The sequence below is a fragment of the Alternaria novae-zelandiae genome (assembly GCF_023758075.1).
Source record: "Alternaria novae-zelandiae strain BMP 2774 chromosome Unknown scaffold_1, whole genome shotgun sequence".
NCBI classification, from domain to species: Eukaryota; Fungi; Ascomycota; class Dothideomycetes; order Pleosporales; family Pleosporaceae; genus Alternaria; species Alternaria novae-zelandiae.
In genome coordinates this window covers 2,541,461-2,559,555 of record NW_026056961.1, presented here as the reverse complement: position 1 = coordinate 2,559,555, position 18,095 = coordinate 2,541,461, and the positions used below count along the sequence as shown (strand labels likewise).

Below are 18,095 nucleotides of genomic sequence, written 5' to 3'. Positions count from 1 at the left end.
ATAGTCGGTCCGACGATACTTGTCAAGGTGCTGGTAGAGCTCTGCGACGACAGATTCAATTGCTTGATATCGCTTACAGTCGAGTTCATCTGTACTGCATAAGACATCATATTGTCGTTGACAGTCGAACACACGTACCTGATACTATCGTAGGAATAGGAAGATTCAAGGTTTGCACAGATCCGGTACTCTCCCTGATAACAACGGTGGTGGCCTGAGTAAATTGTTCTTCAAGATTGAAAACCCATGCGACCCAAACCCATAACACCAGGTTTCTGCGATATGTCGCAGGTATAGGAGTCTGTCTGAGATTTTCGACCCATACTTCAGTGAACAGGCAGAGAGATTCTCCGAAGTTGTAGTAGTCCTCCAGAACAGCGATTTTAGCCATCATTTCGAGCGATATGTCACGTGGAACCTGTTTGTTGCGTCCATGGATAATCCGCAAGACAATGAGGAATGCTTCGGGGTCCCAATCGCTAGCCGCTATGTGGTAAAGGCCATCGGCTTCGTTGCGTACGGATTCGGCGAAGCCGTCTTGTGCCAACATCCGCTTGAATGTGGAGGATGCGAGCATCAAGTGACGCGAGGACACATGGTAGTGTATGGACTGCTCTTCAAGCTCTCCAGGCTCTTCCGGTGCAGTTGATGGCGGCGTGTGCTGCGTGGCAGATGAAGCCTCCGCAGGCGCGGTAGACCCGTTATCCAAAGGAAGCATACTGCTGTCTTCAGGGATCTCGGCGGACAGAAGTTCAGGAGGTAGGGATGGAGCAGGTGTCGAACCCTTCTTCCCCTTCTTCTTCGTTTTCTTGATAATCCTCCTTGCAGTTGAACCCCAGTCGTCGGCATCGTTTGGCTGCTGTCCTAGTTCCGGCTTCCAGCGCGCGAAGATCGTACACGGATTCTTGAGCACAATGACTGTATCCGGATCCGGATCGATGATATGAACAATGGGTACCATGACTGGTCTTGAAAATGTGTAGCGAGAGGAATGAAAATATGTTTAACAAGCAAGTTGATTGGAAAGGTGGGCGTCGAAGTGAGGTAGTTGAGAAAGGAGATCCTATGCCTTGGGTCGAGAATTGAAGTAGGCTGACACCTCCATGTCGCTTCCACACACTGCGCATCCATTACATTAACCCGCGCATGATGTCCAATGACACATGCAGGACCGGCTATCAGTGCGGAGTCGTGCAGCGATGTGTTTGCTGTTCAGCGCCAAACGAACAGAAGAGATGTATCATTGGAGGCTCGTGTTACACAACGCCACCGAGCTGCATGGCCAATACATGTGGGATGAGACGTGTATGCAAAGGACGGAATACGGTGCGAGGAATGATTGGATGAGATCACATGGCACTGCGAACGCGCAACTGGCATAGTCGTAGTGTCGTGACTTGAGAGTCTTGAGAAGTGCATAGAGAAAGATCAGCTTGGCGGCTAGCGGTGGAATGCGCAACTGCGATTGGCAGAGGTCATGACCATGACCTCCTTCCTGCACTCTCGTCTCTAACACACTCCTACAACGCCTTCCTAACCGCACTCTTAAACGGAATAATCTGCACATCCTCCAAATTCCACACACCCTCCTTGACATAAACATCCTGCTTCAACCGCTCCACAACCTCCTCCCTCGTCTTAGCACCAATAAGGCACGCCGAGCCCTTCATCTTGGGTGGGCCCGTGTCGCCTTCTTTGATGGGCTCTTCGAGCATGGCTCCTGTAGAAATGTCTCATTAGCCTTATCCTCTTGTTCTACGCAATACTGCCACATGAGTGTGGGGTATCCAACGCGAGGCAAGTAAACTTGTCATGCCACATTGACCTGCCACTTCTACAAAGACAAGAACGGGTCTAAACATACCACCCCACAGCCACATATCCTCCCTATCCGCCTTCAACCCCTCGAGATGTTTCGGACGACTCGCAATACGTTTCTGCAACGCGTCCTTGTGGTCAGGCACGATGATGAGCCATTCTTGTAGTGGAGCGTTGGTAGACGATGCCATTGTGCGGTGTTGGAACAGCGGTGCGTATCTCGATGATGTTGCGAGGGAAGATGCGATGACGGGACGGAAGGTGCGGAGGGCAAACATATGTATGTGTCGTAGCAAGTAGGCGGGCGTGTGGGGCTGCGGCTGTGAGAGCTTGAGCTTGGGAGAGCTACGAGAAGGTGCGCGTGTTAGCTTCTTGGTAGAGGGAATTGAGTGGAGAAAGATACGTACGGTATGCAGTACTTCAAATGTGTCTATAGAAGTACGCCGAGTAGTATGTACTTCCAAGGGCGCGTGTTGGTTGTACTGTTGTAGGGCGCAATGTGGGGAAGATGTAGCTTCCTGTTCGGAATTAAGCCGCGGCTTTCGGAACGTGTCACGCTAGTGTTGGAGCGTGGGGAGATCGAGGACATCACGGTGGACAGACACATGTGCATGTATGGAAAAATCGTGTTCCAAAGAACGTTGTGTTCGCTACATACATTATGGTTTGACAATAAACACATCCAACTCATGAGCTCATACCTCCTTGCGTTAATCCAAGCGTGCCTACGCGGAAAGACCACCAACGCCGAAAACAATCGAAAAGACCATATGCGTCAGAGCGCTGCTCTTACCTAAACCCATCCTACAAATGTGCATTGCAGTGCTTAACCACTGCACATGACGCAGGACTCGGGGTTCTCTATCGAGCAAGCAAGGGCGGCTTCAGCATAGATGTCACCATCCCGGTCCTCGCTGTCATCCTTGGAGTCCTCGTCTTGTTTGTCCTTCCTGGTGATCTCCTCGTCCGGCTTGACGGCTGCATCAGCAGCTACCATCTTTGGGCTCGCGCCCTCCTCCACATCGGCCTTGAAAGGCTTGCTTGCGAGAGCGTTGCGGGTCTCCGTGACAGGCGTTGGAGTAGCATCTGGGGTAGCATCTGGGGTGGGAACACCGTTTTCCTCCTCCTTCTTCTCCTCGCCGTTGGTGGGCTTGGTGGCATACATTGGACGAGGTGCCGAAGATGGGGTTTGCGAAGCAGTGACAGGTGAGTGTCGGATAGCCTCAGGCTGGAAGCCCGGTTGCTTTCGTACCTTGGGCAGAGCACGAGCAACGTTGGTGTCTACGACGTTGAGGGCTTCTTGGTCGACAGTGAACTGGATAGGTGCTGAAGCAGCCATGGTGCGGAGGTAGTACATGCCAGTCTTGAGACCAGCCTTCCAGCCAGCGAAGTGCATGGAAGTGATCTTACCCATGGTAGGCTCCTTCATGTGGATGTTGAGAGATTGGGACTGGTCAATGAATGCACCACGGTCAGCGGCCATCTCAATGATCCTCTTCTGCGAGATCTCCCACACGGTCTTGTAGAGCGTCTTGGTCTCCTCGGGGATGTTTGGAATCCTGGCAATGGAACCGCCATCAGCGATGATACGGTTCTTCATGTTCTCAGACCAGAGGCCCATGTCGACGAGATCCTTGAGCAACCATGGGTTGACGACCTGGAACTCACCCGCAAGCACACGGCGAGAGTAGATGTTGGATGTGTATGGCTCGAAGCACTCGTTATTGCCCAGAATCTGTGATGTAGACGCAGTTGGCATAGGCGCAATGAGCAAGGAGTTGCGTACACCGTGCTCAGCGATCTTTGCCTTCAAGGCAGCCCAGTCCCAAAGGTCCGTAGGTTCGACACCCCACATGTCATACTGCAGTTGACCCTGAGAGACGGGAGATCCCGGGTAGGTCTCGTAGGGACCAAGTTCCTTTGCAATATCGCATGAGGAAGTGAGAGCAGCGTGGTAGATGGTCTCGAAGATCTGAATATTGAGCTTTCTCGCTTCATTAGACTCGAAAGGCATGCGGAGGGCAAGGAAGGCATCAGCGAGACCCTGAACACCCATACCGATGGGTCGGTGGCGGAAGTTGCTGCGGCGTGCCTCTTCGACTGGGTAGTGGTTGACCTCGATGATCTTGTTCAGGTTGCGGGTGACGACTTGTGTGACTTCGTGGAGCTTCTTGAAGTCAAACTCGCCACGCTTGTAGTCGACGAAGGAAGGCAGGGCAAGAGAAGCCAAGTTGCAGACGGCAACCTCATCAGGAGCAGTGTACTCGACGATTTCGGTGCACAGGTTGGAGCTGCGGATGGTACCGAGGTTCTTCTGGTTGCTCTTGCGGTTGCAAGCATCCTTGTAAAGCATGAAGGGATTACCAGTCTCGGTCTGAGCCTCAAGGATGGCGTACCAGAGCTTCTGGGCGCGGACAGTCTCACGACCCTTGTTCTGCTTCTCGTAGCTCTCGTACAGAGCCTCAAACTCATCACCATAGACATCGGCAAGACCGGGGCACTCGTTGGGGCACATGAGTGTCCAGTTTCCATTGTCTTGGACACGCTTCATGAACAGGTCGGGAATCCATAGAGCGTAGAAAAGGTCACGAGCACGGACCTCCTCTTTGCCGTGGTTCTTGCGCAGGTCGAGGAAGCCGAAGACGTCGGCGTGCCACGGCTCGAGGTAGATGGCGAAAGCACCGGGACGCTTGTTGCCACCTTGGTCGACATAGCGAGCAGTGTTGTTGTACACACGGAGCATAGGGATGAGACCGTTGGATGTTCCGTTGGTGCCACCAATGTATGAGCCAGTAGCACGAATGCGGTGGACGTTGAGACCAATACCGCCGGCAGTCTTGGAGATCAACGCACATGTCTTGAGTGTGTCGTAGATACCGTCAATGCTGTCCTCCTTCATGTCGATGAGGAAGCATGACGACATTTGTGGCGATGGTGTACCCGCGTTGAACAGTGTCGGCGAGGCGTGTGTGAAGTACTTTTGAGACATGTAGTCGTAGGTCTCGATGGCCTTCTCAATGTCGGCTCCGTGAATACCGACAGCGACACGCATAAGCATGTGTTGTGGGCGCTCGGCGACCTTGCCGTTGATGCGGAGGAGATATGAGCGCTCAAGCGTCTTGAAGCCGAAGAACTGGTAGTTGAAGTCGCGGTCGTAGACTATAGCCGAGTTGAGCTCGTCGGCGTTGTCCATGATGATCTTGTAGATGTAATCAGAGATCATGGGTTGGCGGGTGTTGTTCTTGGGGTTGACATAGTTGTACAGCTCTTCTACAACTACAGAGAATTGCTTCTGTGTCTGTTTGTGAAGATTTGATACGGCAATACGCGCAGCGAGGATGGCGTAGTCGGGATGTGTGGTGGTCATGTATGCGGCAGTCTCGGCGGCCTGTCGTCTGTTAGCCACTGGAAAGACATTGAACTCATCGAGAGCCGTACCAAGTCGTCTAGTTGGACGGTGTTGACACCCTGGTAGACACCAGAAATGACCTTCATGGTGATGGCGGCGGGGTCAACATGGTCTGGGTCGAGGCCGTAACACAGCCTTGAGACTCGTGCTGTGATCTTGTCGAACTGCACGCGTTCCTTGCGTCCATCTGGAGTCAATCGTTAGTGGTGAAGATTTGAGGCGGTGAAGGCAAAGCAGTACATACCACGCTTGAGGACGAACATGTTGAATTAGAAAAGTAGTGGGGGTATCTGTGTGGGTATCGTGAAGAGGGTGTACTGAGGAGAGTGCAGGAGTGAGGGGTGGGTGGACGCAGGGACACTTATAACGCGTAAAGAGAAGAAACGCGTCCCGTCGCGTTGCTTGGGTCACGGATCCGTTTAGTGCTAAAGTGGCTGCTTGCATAAGCAGAGCAGGCGTGGCAGGGATGTGGAGTCGGGGAAGCGACCGCCGATGCCCGAACTTTTCGCGGGCGACAGTATCGCGGCGTGCAAGAGGTTGAGGTAGTGCAGCAACTTCAAGACCCTCCACGCCCCTTCCGGCCTATACAGAACCAATTGCCCGTCATGGCAGGCGGTCACATGAAATATCGCCACCTCAGCCGGTCGTCGTCGCATCGTCAAGCGCTCCTGCGGAACCTCGTCACATCGCTCTTCAAGCACGAAACCATAGCGACAACATGGCACAAGGCGAAGGAGGCACAGCGGTTAGCGGAGAAGCTGATTACCCTCGGAAAGAAGAACACTGAGGCGACACGGCGGAGAGCGACACAGATCTTCTATGTACGAGCCCCAATGGCATGTCCAGAGCGCGCACTGATAATATCAGGAACCAAATGAAATGGTACCCAAGCTATTCGGCCCCATAAGAGAGCGCTACGAATCCAGACCCGGCGGCTACACCCGAGTACTCCGCGTCGAGCCCATGAAAGAAGACCAAGCCGAATCCGCCATCCTCGAACTCGTAGACGGACCACGAGACATGCGCTTCGCCATGACCGCAAAGACACTAGCAAGGAGACCAGCAAACCTAGGTCTGACACCAGGAATCACAACGCACGTCAAGAAGGTTACACAATTCCGCAAGGACGGTGTAGATGGCTTGCGGGATATGGTTGAGAGGTTACGGATACTACACTCCACAGGTCTGGACAAGAGGACATTACCCGCGCCTAAGAAGGTGTACCCAGAGATTGAGATGAAGAGGACCATGCATTACCCTGAGGAGGTGGATATGGGCAAGGCCCCGAACAAGGTCGTTGGACCAGCAAAGCAGAAGTACATGGTAGAAAGGAGCCGAAGGTTACAGCAAGAGAAGGAGGAGCGCACAAGGGCGCATAAGGAGAAGATGGAGAAGATGAAGAAGGTCAAGGCGTGAGATGTCACTTTGAAAGCGAGGGCGCCGCCCCGCGAAGCCTCTGTAGCAAATGTGTAAATGTACAACAAACAGATGTTCAATACCACGTCCACGCGGATTGATCAAGCGACTTTCGAGCAAGCTTTGTGACGCAACGTACGTCTTTAAACTAGGGCGGGTGATCAGAGTCCCTTAGAAAACTCAGTGCAACTGCCTCACCCCGTTTGTAATTTGCTCGTATACGCGCTCGAGATGTCGAGGTGACCCAGATCGCGAAGTCTGATATGTCGTAGTGAAGGATCCCCTCACTGGGTTTAACGCCGCAGTGACCACGATATCGACCCCAAGATGAGGCTGCCTAGGTGTATATAAAGTCGACTTTCGCGCGCTTGTCTGCCTCCCTCCCTCCTTTATCCTCTATATACCATCTGCTCAGTAGCGAAATGTCGTCCACCAACCAGCAACAGCGAGCGCAGACTCAACCCCGAATATCGTAAGTCATTATACCCGAGTCCCAGTACTACCCAAGATACTAACCTCGATAGAACACCTAACACCGCCATGGCTGAGATCGTTGTTGGACCCAAGGCAAAACGCTTTACTGTGCAGCTGAACCGTATCGTCTACTACTCGCCCTTCTTCCTCGCTGCCCTGAATGGTCCCTTCAAAGAAGCCAAAGACAAAGTTGTCACACTGCCCGACACTGGAGCGAATATCTTCGAGCTCTTCGTACACTGGCTGTATCATCAACGCTTTCCTACGCAGGCGGACTCTCCCCGACTACTCGCGCTCTACCTGGGCACCCAAGACGACTACCCATACTTCCAATCCGCTAGGCTGATGAAACTCTACGTGTTCTCCGACAAGTACAACGTCCCTAAGCTGAAGCGAGATTGCCTGGATGCGCTCTTCGAGCATCTCGGCGATGCAACTGCGTATAAACTGCCGGATCTAAACGACGTTGCCTACGCGGTCAAGAACTTGAACGACGAGGATCCGCTTCTTCACATGATTGTCGACGGCTTCTGCTACCACGGTAACAGTGAATGTTGGAAGGATGACCAGATCCAGAATTTGCCGCTTCCTTTCATAGCACGGCTTATGAGACATATGTCCGAGTTTCGCGATGGTGGTCTCGAAGACATGAGAGAACCTGAGTTGTGCCACTATCATGGTCATGCAACGAGAGAAGAGAGGCAAATATGCGAGAACAGGCGGGAGAGGGAGGAACAGGCGAGAGAGATGATGGAGGATTGAGGATCTAGAGAAGCTTTGGTGTGTTCCTGGAAACGACGATCGAATGAGCTGGAGTTGCAAGGTGTTTTATGGCGTGGGGGTCTAATCGGCGAGAGTAATAACTTGGAGTATCGGAGTTGATTGGCTATTCTGTATTTCTGACTGGCGGGTAATGGAACAGCGACGAAGGAAAGGCTTCTTTGGCGAGGGTATTCGGGCGCGTTGCGCTTTCGAATGCAATAGACTGCTTTTCTTATAATTATACACTTGTAAAAACCCCATTTTGATAGTCGACGACAATTGCCTTCTCGAGTGCCGATACTGCTGCCTCCTTGAACGTCTTGTGGACTGGATCGTCATTAACATAGTAATCACGGTCTTCGATGGAGTGGAACTGCAGGACAAAAGCGTGGCTGATGCCGTTCTGTTTGAGAAGGTCAGATGGTTGACTATCTCTAAACTTCGATCGGCGCTGAATACCTGCAGATTCTCAGTCGAGATATCCTTCCCTCCCGAGATCGAAACAATGTACGGCCTGAGCGTAGTCGGATGTATGCATGTTTTCTTCAGCCCAAAGAATTGCGCAATCACCTAAGAAGTGGTCTCAGCGTCGCTCATCAGCGTGGGTCTTGCGCGCGCCTAACCTCCTTGACAGCGAACTTGCTGGTGCCATCTTTGAACTGGAACAACACGATATGCGTGGTGTAGGGTATGACTGGCCCATACGGCCCGAAGAAGTACTCGGCGAGCGAATGTCCCACCGTCCGCGAGAAAAGTATGAGGCCTGTAGCGAGAAGCAGGCAAACAACGAGCCCGAAGGCCTTCTTGGGTATCATCATGCCGCTAGGAGATAGCTCCGTGGAGCGCGTGAAGTTGGCAGTGGTTCAATTCAAAAGCAAATCTATGCGCGCACTTTGCTGCAAGACTGCAGCGGAAGCGCATTGGCAGAGGTGCGACAAGGATAGAGGGAAAATCATCCCCCTCCCCGACGCAAAGGCAAGGTGTACCTGTCGACGTACCGAGGGGGATGCGAGCGCTAAATCCTGGAAGCACACAACCCGCAGCCGCAAATTGCTGGCAGATGGGGTAGTGGGTCCGAGCTCCCTGCTCACTCCACTTCCCAAGTGACGTACCTGAGTGAGAGACGCGCGAAGGAAGCACGTCGAAAGTCGAAAAGCCAGTCTTTGGCCGTGCTGTCGCCATGCTAAAGTTGCTATGGCGTACAGTCCAGGCCCGCACGAGGGCAAGTGGATGGGACTTGCATCAATTGGGACGGGCTGAGCCAGGTTCTGGCTCGATTGTCCACGATTGAGTGGGGCCTTGGCATCTACGTCATACGAATGTCAGGTGCAGGCCCTCGCTGCGGCTGCGACTACAAAAGAGCTCGTCTTCCTGGTCTCCTGCAAACCATCACCACAAGCAAACTCACTTTACTCTCCCCCTTAACCTCATCCCAAACCACACACTACCATCACAATGGCCTCCCTCCACTGTAAGCAAACACTCACTCCATGTTGTAGCTGCTGCCCGCACTTGCACGAGCAATTGCGCGATAGATTGCAGCTTCCGCATCGCAATTGAAGAATCTGACTAACAATTCATCTCAGACCTCCCTCCCGTCAAGCCCTCTGCCATTGCTCTCGGCACGGCCTTCAACCACGCCGTCTCCCTCGCTGTCCTCGGTCCCGTCTTCGGTGACGCATACCGCCGCGCACAGCAGGCCAACTCCAAGGAGGAGTACTTCCACAGCAAGGAGGCCGCTACCGCCGCCGCATCATGGGGTAGCTCCGTCCTCGGCTCTGGTATCCAGGCCTACGGTGTCGGTGCTCTGATCAACGCTACCGGAACTCTCACCTACAAGGGTGCTGCTTACCTCGGCTCCCTGATCTTCTTCGCCTCCGCCGCTCCCTCCGTACGTCATCCCACGTGTCAACCAAATTACATGAACATACTCTAACACGTGCACAGATTGTCTCCCAGGTCGTCACCGAGAAGCGCCCCATGGACACCATCGCCATTGGTGCTCTTGCCCGCGTCCTCGAGACCGTTGGTCTCAGCATGTTCCTCACCTACTGGGGAACCCGCACCAACCCCTTCGACTAAGCGTCTCGCCCCATAACGGCAGAGGAGTTTAGGGATTCTCATCTTTGGCGGTTTAGATTGATGCTACAGTCAGCGAATGATGCAGATGATATGAGCTAGCAAAAAGCTTGATAAAGGGCTTGCTTCTTACGATGTAATATACCTCAATGAAGGAAATAATTCATGCATTTGTCTTCATCGTGCAATTGTGATGTTGTCTTGTTCGTGTTTTCATCAAGGTGCTTAACGTCATAAATCCATGAAATAATGTCATTGACTCTTAGCAATATAAGACGCCTTTCCTGACATGCGAATATTGCTCGGTCTCATTCTTGGAGGTGCCATGTGTCTTTCTTTTCAACTCGCAGTGTGCATGGAGATTTTGATACATTCTAGCACAACCTTCGTCATTCCCATATTCTCGCATCACATGAGGACAGAATCAAAAGTCTTAGTGACCAAAGAGGAGCTGTTATGCAAACACTCTATCCCAATTTGCTTTACATGACATTGACGACATTGACTTTTGTCTTGCTGCGAAATCGTGATGGTGATGGTGATGTCGAAGCATGACAACTATGACGTTGAACAACTTCGTGCCATAAGTTACCTGGAAGTCTTCCCGAATACCTCACCTAGATATGTTTCGCTGCCTACAGCTGCAAAGACGACCTAGGATTGTTTTTTAAGACCGCAGCTGTAGATTGCACATAGGAGAATGTGTATGTATGCGTGGGTATCGGCATATTGTGAGCGGAGTTTGATGAATGCCTCTACCAGTACTAAGAAAAGGATTGTAGCTAAGATGGGTGGAATGTAAACACGGCTAGTAAGAGGGTTCCGATGTCTGCGGTAGTTTCACGAGTCTGACGGGTGACTAAATGTTTTACTCTAGTTCTAGAATAAACTCTGCTTGCTGAACACGAACGAAGAAAGGGCTGTGTTATATTACGAAAAGTTGGTATCTACTTCAAAAACTCTTGGTCAATACAAGATCACAGAGATGGAACAAAGCTTTTGTAGATGATGATCATTCCCTAGGGATGATGTACTGCTTCTGTCGACTTGCTACCCGTGTGACTACCGATTCTTTTAACGTAGGATCCGTTGTGCCAATATTGCAATGGCTGGGTGTTCTCCTGGTGCGTGGATAGCCGGTAATGAGGTCTTCGGAATTGATCCTGCTTGTAACACTGAGAAGAGCGATGTTTTGTGGCAGTCTGCGCTATGGTTTCAGCGTGAAGCAGCTCTGGAGACACGCGATCGACCAGAACTCATCATCTGAGGTCTGAGGAGACTCCCAGATGCGGCCGCGATGCTGCGTTATCGTTTTGAACGACGAATGCAAGATCCACACAATCGCCATCTCCTCGATGTCGACCGCTCATGTTCCTCCGCAGCCTTTCCTCATCTTGCAATCTCATTGCTTTTCCACACGTCAGCCCCTCCCCGCCGCCTCCAACAACCCCGACACAGTCGTAACCCTATACCCCCTCCTCTTCAACACCGGCAACACCTTCCTCAACATTGGCGCCGTCCACCCCCTCCGATCATGACAAATAACAACACTGCCCTCCCTCACCATACTCAGCACATGCCGCGCATTCACGCCCGGGTACGCAATCTGCGGATCATGAGGATACACACTACCCAGCACCATCTGATACCCCATCTCCTTAATCTGCGCCCTCATCCTCGTGCTGAAGAAACCAGAGCCAGGTCGGAAGTAGCGTGGCGGATGCGGTTTCCCCACTGCGTCGTAGGTGCCGTTGATGTAGCCTTCTACTTGGGTTACTTCTGCGGTGAGGGTTTCAGGGCTGAGAGAACGAGATGGCTCGTCGTGCATGGCGTGGTTTCCAAGTTCCATGCCGCTTTTCACAAGGCGCTGGAGCGCATCTTCTCTTCCTGGGACCTGGCCTCCAATGACAAAGAACGTAGCGTGCGCATCGAATTCCTCTAGTACCTGCAGAATCTCTTTCGTGTACTCCGACGGCGCATCGTCGATCGTCAAAGCAATGGTTTTCTCTACTCCAGTTGTTTTTGCTAAAGGCACGTGCCAAAGCACATCCGGCCACCTCCGTTGAAAATACCGTATCAACGCATTCGGCGGCTTGTAGATGACGTAAAAAGGCAGCACAAAAGCCACTACGACAAACACGAGGAAGAACATGGTGTACATGCGTCGACGGCGCTTCGCTCGCGTTGTCGGCAGGCGGAAGAGGCGCAGCGGAAGGCGGGGCATGGTATGCCGGTGTACAATGGGATTTGAGGATCGCGATCTTTCATCGTAGGGAATGCGGCGCGAGATTGGAGGAAGTCATGTGGGGTAGGTATTTAGGGTGGGTGTTGGGGATGCGCGTTGGTGGTTGCGTTGCGTGGGTGAGGCTTGCTCGTGTTGGTTGTGGATCAAAGGGGTTAGGGGCACATGCAGGGTTGTTCCATCGGGTTTAGCGCAGACACGTGCAGGCGTGGTTTTGAAGAAAATCGCGGTCCGTGAATTTTTCTCTCTCCTCTACAGCTACGCTCGCGCACGATGCGCAGTTTCTTCGGCAGCACGTCGCACAGGATTGACGCGTGTACGTCGTGTATGCTGGGCATGGCGCGCATCATTGCCTACAACTAGGTGCTTATGTCGTTTCCAGAGTTTGAAACGACTGAGGTCCACCAGGATATACGCGCCCGCGAACCTCACCCGTACTCGTCCGTACTTCACGATCTTCAACTTTGTAGAATCAGGAACCAATTTGTCACGCTTGCTCGAACAGCTACAACTTCGATACAAGCCCTCTAAGAATGTTCCAAGAACGACCCCGTGAGCGTTTAATTGACCTGGCTGCCTTACTATGTGGCTACTCGGGTCTCATTGCGTTCATACAGTCTTTGTTAAACCACGTTGCCTTGCCTGGTTTTACGAGGATGCTGTGCTATTTGGAAGCGTCTGGAATGTCGGATTCCGGCAGCACTACGGCTGTCGAGACGTGTTGAGCGGGTTGTTATATGGGTCTACCGGTGCCCCTACCCGTCGACATGATGATACGGACACCGCGTACCCTCTGCCCTTGTAACAACGGGGAAGCCTTGGCGGTATTTACGGACGACCGCGGGGAATATCATAGGCATAGCCGCACTTGAAATCAGCCTTATGCGTTTCTCGAAAGGGTACCCTGGGACGTGCAAGAGCGCCTCACGTTATCTTAGCAATTCCATATTGACTCTGGATGACTGATCTCATCTCCGTATATTACCAATCTGGTAGATAGTCGACGGCATTGTCTTGACCCGTATACGGCGACCACGAAGTGATCATCGATAGGTGAATCATTGCTTACCCGTTTGGGACTTTCTCCGCGTACTTGCGATGTGACGGCTTAGCTACATCTTTAAGCTTTTAGCTCCCGTCAATGCTGCTGTACCGTTGAGACACATCATCTCCGCGACGCCTCAATTCGGCAGTTGGTCACAATTGCAGGTTCGCGGCTGATGCCTTGTCGGCGGCAGGAAGCGAGGCTGCCATCGTTGTCAAAAAGCAGAGTGGATGCCTGTAACGCGTTTCATCGGAAACAAGTTACCGTAGTGTGCGTATTGGCATCACATCGTGATCCAAGACTTTGATGTGATGAGCGTCGACGCGCGTGCAGCCTTTGCTCCGGAGCATATATTTGGTCATCTTGATCAACCTTCGGTCCAAAAAGTCAATAGTTTGGGCTTCAGAAGAATCGAGAGCAACACATAAGACTGATGTACATATAAGCCTCGAGGCCCATCGTACGATTATGATGGATGCCAAGTATGGAGAAGACTAATCGCTGCCAGAGCAGCACATGGTTCACATGGTTTATCGATTAGGAGTCTGCAAGGTTTCGAAAAGATGCCCCCGAGACTAAAAGATACATCGGTGTGAACGGCTTCAGGGTACGAATTGGGTAAGCGAGTAGATTTAGAGTGTAGGGGAAATCCCGAAGGTAGGGAAACTTTCCACACAAGAAGGCCCGATGCGCAAAAGGGATAGTCCAACGAGGTGGAACTTGGTGACTGGGTAAAGCTCGGATGAGAACACCATGTCGCATGCGGCAAAACTCTGCAACTTGGGCGAAGATTTGCAGTCTTGATACCGCGTTCCGGGAAAGCTCAAAAAAAGAAGTCCGATATACGACGAAGGTCCGAAGTCGATGGTAGTTTGGCTTGGTATTGCTACTACTGTTCCCAACGTTCAGGGCCGGCAACAACAACGTGATGGGTACGGTCGAGGATTAGGCCGCGCTCCCCTGCATGCCTTGTATGTTGTGCATAACATTACGGCTGCTGTTCGCACGGCTGGTACCCTCGTGGGCACAGGGTGCTCCTTGTGTAAGCGCGGTTTTGCCAACGATTGAAGTTCTTCTAGCAACATTCCCAGCCGCGGGGTCATGGCGCTAGGTTTGAGCACAATCTGCGGAGAGCACTCCGCGGCTCGTCTGGACCGACAAGGTTTGGCGAGCGATCGTGGGGGAGGCCTGAAACGCTCCTTGTCCTGAGATGCCGTCCTCGGCATTGGAATGTAGACGCGCGGGAATGGATGGAAGGTGTCAAGGTCAAGAGAACCGGCACAGGGATTAGCTGTACAATTAGGTATATTGAAAGGGGAATCTGGGTGTATCGGTAATTGCTGTCTATTGTCAAGACATGCCGCTGCAAGACCGAGAATATACATTGCGGTCAACGTCAAGAGACGCTAGATGTGCTGGTGCGCTACTAGTAGAATGTAACAGAGGTGCTCGTCTGACATGCGTATCCTACAGGTGTGTGTTGTTACAAAGTCGTAATGCATGAATGTACAAGGAGTGGTTTCGATGGCCCGTGGGCGGATGGGTGAAAGTCTGTTGGCAATTAGACTGGCGGCGTCTTGGGCTTTCTCTTGCCGATGTTGTAGCCCCAGCTTCTTAGAGTTTTGACCACCTTGGGGAGGACGGCTGCGGTAAGTGGCACGCGGAAGAAGATCAGGGATTTGTGGACGAGGTAGGCTAGGCCGAGCTGTGACCAGATGGCTGTGGTTGTTGTTAGCAGTGTATATAGCACCAGAGGCAGAGGTCTTGCGTACATGCGTTTGACCCTCCGTCGTGTCCAACCGCCTTTCCAGCCTCTACGTAGCCTTCCCTCGCGGTGGCCTCGGCCGTGGTCTCGTCGGCTTCGGCCTCTGCTGGCTTCTTGCCAGCGTCGGGAATAACGAGGCGGACGACACTCCAGAGCGCATTTTTCAGCACATGCTCGTAGTGGCCTATCCGGTCCGTGCCCAGTAGCCGCACTGCCATGAAGCAGAGGGGGAAGTCGATGAGGGACAGGCCCAGGTAGACGCCCACTGCCGTCCAGCCATATTCGCGAGAAAGCTTCTTCAGGCGCTGCGATACCGAGGGCGCAGGTTCGGGACTGCCAAGGTGTGGCGTGGGGTTGTGCGACTGGACGGGCGGTTTGTCGCTCTTGAAGCGCAGCGAGCGGAAGCGGCGGCCGAGGGCAGATCGTTGGTAGCGGAACAGCAGCAGGGCGCCGTGGTGCAGCGACTTGCGTCCTAGGCTGGGCCGGGCGGCGGGTTGGGCAGAGGTGAAGAAGTTGCGGAGGAAGGGCGCCGATGGGCGTGAGGCGGCACCGCTGGCGGCACCGCCAAACGGCAGCGTGGCAGGCCACAGGCGGGCGACTCGTGGCTTCATGGCATGGACGATCGGAGATGGGCAGGGCAGGTGAATCGGCTTTCACGTGGGGCGGTGTGGTCGACTCAGGCTCGTTGTCGCACTCTCAAAACCTCGCCAAAGCTACCGCCGTTGGTGCATCGTCACCATTGCCATATAATTTAGTCAGGGTCCGTCCATCGGATCATGGTAATCCCGCCCCCCGACAAATTCACCGTCGCCGCACGAGGGCCCATGGCGCCATCCGTGGATGCACCGCGCGCGCATGCACTCTTCCTAACGCGATTGCCGACTCTGCTTTACCCGTAGACACCACACGCAGTCGTTGTAGTTGCTGCCCGGAGCATACCGTCGGCGACGGGCATCATCCATACACCTCGTGGTTCTCGTCTCGAAGCAGAAGGACGACGCACAACATCCCGCCGTGGACGCGCTAGAAAGAAGAAGCCAGAGTTTACCGAGTCACTGACCGAAATGTCGCTGCCTCAACCCTCGTGTCATTGTCGTGGCCATGTCGCATGTCGGATCCTACCGATGATATGTCACGCCGCACTGATGGCGTGAAGCAGCCCTGGTGGAGCAGCCGCTCAACAGTTTCGCCCATCTCTGCCAGAACTGTCTCATTTCCTGAACGCCTTCAGTTTCTACGTGGCGAACTGACCCTGCCGTTCGTCCAAAGCCAGCACCCCGGGGTCGTGTCGTGCGCACAATCTCAGAGTTGCCTGACAGAAGCGTCAGCCTGCATTAGCCCAACCGTGGCCAAGAGCTTCCTCGGGGAGTCTCGAAGCGTGTTTCCTGCAAACATCTGTTGCAGTCCATGACCAGAAGGGCATAGCGAGAAGCCCCCTTGCGGGCGGAACATGGGCAGCACTTGCAGCGACGCACGCCCGACTCCTTCGCCGTCGCTTGGCCAGCAACATCAGTGTGATGTCTCGCAAGCGCGCCGGTCATTTGCAGTGCCAAAAGCCCGTCGAGCACGCCCGAAGTGTGGCGTTACTAGGTGGCCGCCTGCCAGCCGGTATCACACTCGAGATGCATCGCGCCAGCATGGACCTCCATGGCCTACCGGAATGCATTTCACGCGTCGTATTTACTGTCCATCTTGAATTCTAAATTGCGGGGTCACCACGCGTAGCTTTATTATCGACCGTGCGGGTCCTGCTCTCGCTGTATGCGAACCTGTTCGCTGGTACCGAAAGCGCAGGAGTAGTGGAACAGGAGTGCCCTCCGTTACAGAAGTCCAGTCAATACAATCGTTTCACAACCCACTCTCCTCGCAATCGCATGCCATTATCCCGTCGCCTCGCCTCGCATGGGGTGACTCTGGGTGGGCGGTGGGTGGGGCTGATCATCCTGGGTATGACAACTGCCTGCAGCATCTACATGGTCGAGCGTGTGCTCAAGGGCGTTGGCATCTCGCGGACGCATCCGGCCTCTAACAGTCTCCAACGTTTTACATTAGCCTGATTCGATCTGACAAGGTTCCACACATGGTTCCGCTGCGCTGCAGTCGCCGACTCGTCCTGATGCCTGGCGACGCGTTTGCAATTCCCGGCGCCACTCCCACTGCCGAACTGCATCACGACATCGTCAACCTGCGCCGACCGTATAGTATGCTCATCTGCTTTAGTTGGCCTTCACCTGTCATTAACTGGCTCGCCCTTCCTTTTCGTCCAACTCTCTAGCCGACATTCCTGCAGCACGGCTCGGCGCCTGGCTGCGAGGGCCTGGGAAGGTTTGCAAGTTGATCCTTTAAAGTTTTCGGCGTTCCCACAACCCTGCAACCGCACCAGTCTCAAACTTTGAGCTTTGGGTACTGAGCTGACGAGTGATGGAGACCACTATTCATCTACCTGGCCTTAACATCGCTCTCTTGCCGCCGCATTAGCCCCTTGATTGGCCCGTGATCACGAGCGTTCCTCTGCCCTCTGACGTCCCAAAGCACCGGACAAGGGCTCCTCTTCGAACGGCGCCAGCGTCGTCTGTCCCCCCTGCTAGCTCGGCTGGACTCTGGAGTTGATCGCCATGCCCTTGCAAAAGCTCGGCGCCGTTTGTGACTTCCTGGCGGACCAGGGCCCTGGTCTCTCACATTATTCGGCGGGATGGTACTGTGCTTTCGTGTTACACCCATTCCTTCGCTTCACAACTTGACAGCGCCCAAAACGGCACGCTCCCGGAGCCAACTGTTTGAGGCTTCGACTAAGCTCTTACCCTGCGCTGCTGCATGAGTTGTTGTTCAGGATCTGCCTGTTTCTCCACGTGGGTTCGTCTCATTCTCAACTTGCCTATTAATATGCCTTCGTATATAGACTACCTGTCCGCACTACTTCCTCACCTATTCTGCACAGTGTCTCACTACCCGTCACCGCTCTCTTGACATTATCTTCGACTCCCACGCTCCTTATCTTGTCAACACTACTACTATACTACTATCAGCCGTCGCTCCTTCCTCTCTCGTTTAGCCTCATCACCAACCAATATATCCTGCATTACAC

At 53.3% G+C, this 18,095-nt stretch overlaps 8 protein-coding genes across 8 annotated transcripts; 3 read left to right on the top strand and 5 right to left on the bottom strand.

The window, feature by feature from the left end:
• Nucleotides 1-230: 230 nt before the first annotated feature.
• On the bottom strand, nucleotides 231-961 carry J4E88_000840 (uncharacterized protein; the record flags this gene model as incomplete). Its single annotated transcript, XM_049394513.1, has 2 exons — nucleotides 231-275; nucleotides 326-961. The coding sequence occupies 2 exons, from the start codon at nucleotides 959-961 to the stop codon at nucleotides 231-233; spliced, it is 681 nt and encodes a 226-aa protein (XP_049260342.1).
• Nucleotides 962-1,520: 559 nt separating this feature from the next.
• On the bottom strand, nucleotides 1,521-2,009 carry J4E88_000839 (uncharacterized protein; the record flags this gene model as incomplete). Its single annotated transcript, XM_049394512.1, has 2 exons — nucleotides 1,521-1,720; nucleotides 1,865-2,009. 2 exons carry the CDS (start codon nucleotides 2,007-2,009, stop codon nucleotides 1,521-1,523), a joined length of 345 nt encoding a protein of 114 aa, XP_049260341.1.
• A 635-nt stretch (nucleotides 2,010-2,644) lies between these two features.
• Nucleotides 2,645-5,490, bottom strand: RNR1 (ribonucleotide-diphosphate reductase subunit rnr1; the record flags this gene model as incomplete). The annotated part of the gene is made up of 3 exons (XM_049394511.1): nucleotides 2,645-5,206; nucleotides 5,257-5,414; nucleotides 5,472-5,490. The coding sequence occupies 3 exons, from the start codon at nucleotides 5,488-5,490 to the stop codon at nucleotides 2,645-2,647; spliced, it is 2,739 nt and encodes a 912-aa protein (XP_049260340.1).
• A 342-nt stretch (nucleotides 5,491-5,832) lies between these two features.
• J4E88_000837 (uncharacterized protein) lies at nucleotides 5,833-6,643 on the top strand (the record flags this gene model as incomplete). The annotated part of the gene is made up of 2 exons (XM_049394510.1): nucleotides 5,833-6,048; nucleotides 6,095-6,643. 2 exons carry the CDS (start codon nucleotides 5,833-5,835, stop codon nucleotides 6,641-6,643), a joined length of 765 nt encoding a protein of 254 aa, XP_049260339.1.
• Nucleotides 6,644-7,065: 422 nt separating this feature from the next.
• Nucleotides 7,066-7,879, top strand: J4E88_000836 (uncharacterized protein; the record flags this gene model as incomplete). Its single annotated transcript, XM_049394509.1, has 2 exons — nucleotides 7,066-7,115; nucleotides 7,168-7,879. The coding sequence occupies 2 exons, from the start codon at nucleotides 7,066-7,068 to the stop codon at nucleotides 7,877-7,879; spliced, it is 762 nt and encodes a 253-aa protein (XP_049260338.1).
• Nucleotides 7,880-8,117: 238 nt separating this feature from the next.
• J4E88_000835 (uncharacterized protein) lies at nucleotides 8,118-8,694 on the bottom strand (the record flags this gene model as incomplete). The annotated part of the gene is made up of 3 exons (XM_049394508.1): nucleotides 8,118-8,282; nucleotides 8,339-8,449; nucleotides 8,503-8,694. 3 exons carry the CDS (start codon nucleotides 8,692-8,694, stop codon nucleotides 8,118-8,120), a joined length of 468 nt encoding a protein of 155 aa, XP_049260337.1.
• Nucleotides 8,695-9,334: 640 nt separating this feature from the next.
• On the top strand, nucleotides 9,335-9,961 carry J4E88_000834 (uncharacterized protein; the record flags this gene model as incomplete). Its single annotated transcript, XM_049394507.1, has 3 exons — nucleotides 9,335-9,350; nucleotides 9,466-9,770; nucleotides 9,827-9,961. 3 exons carry the CDS (start codon nucleotides 9,335-9,337, stop codon nucleotides 9,959-9,961), a joined length of 456 nt encoding a protein of 151 aa, XP_049260336.1.
• Nucleotides 9,962-14,806: 4,845 nt separating this feature from the next.
• On the bottom strand, nucleotides 14,807-15,621 carry J4E88_000833 (uncharacterized protein; the record flags this gene model as incomplete). Its single annotated transcript, XM_049394506.1, has 2 exons — nucleotides 14,807-14,964; nucleotides 15,018-15,621. The coding sequence occupies 2 exons, from the start codon at nucleotides 15,619-15,621 to the stop codon at nucleotides 14,807-14,809; spliced, it is 762 nt and encodes a 253-aa protein (XP_049260335.1).
• Between the last annotated feature and the right edge of the window lie 2,474 nt (nucleotides 15,622-18,095).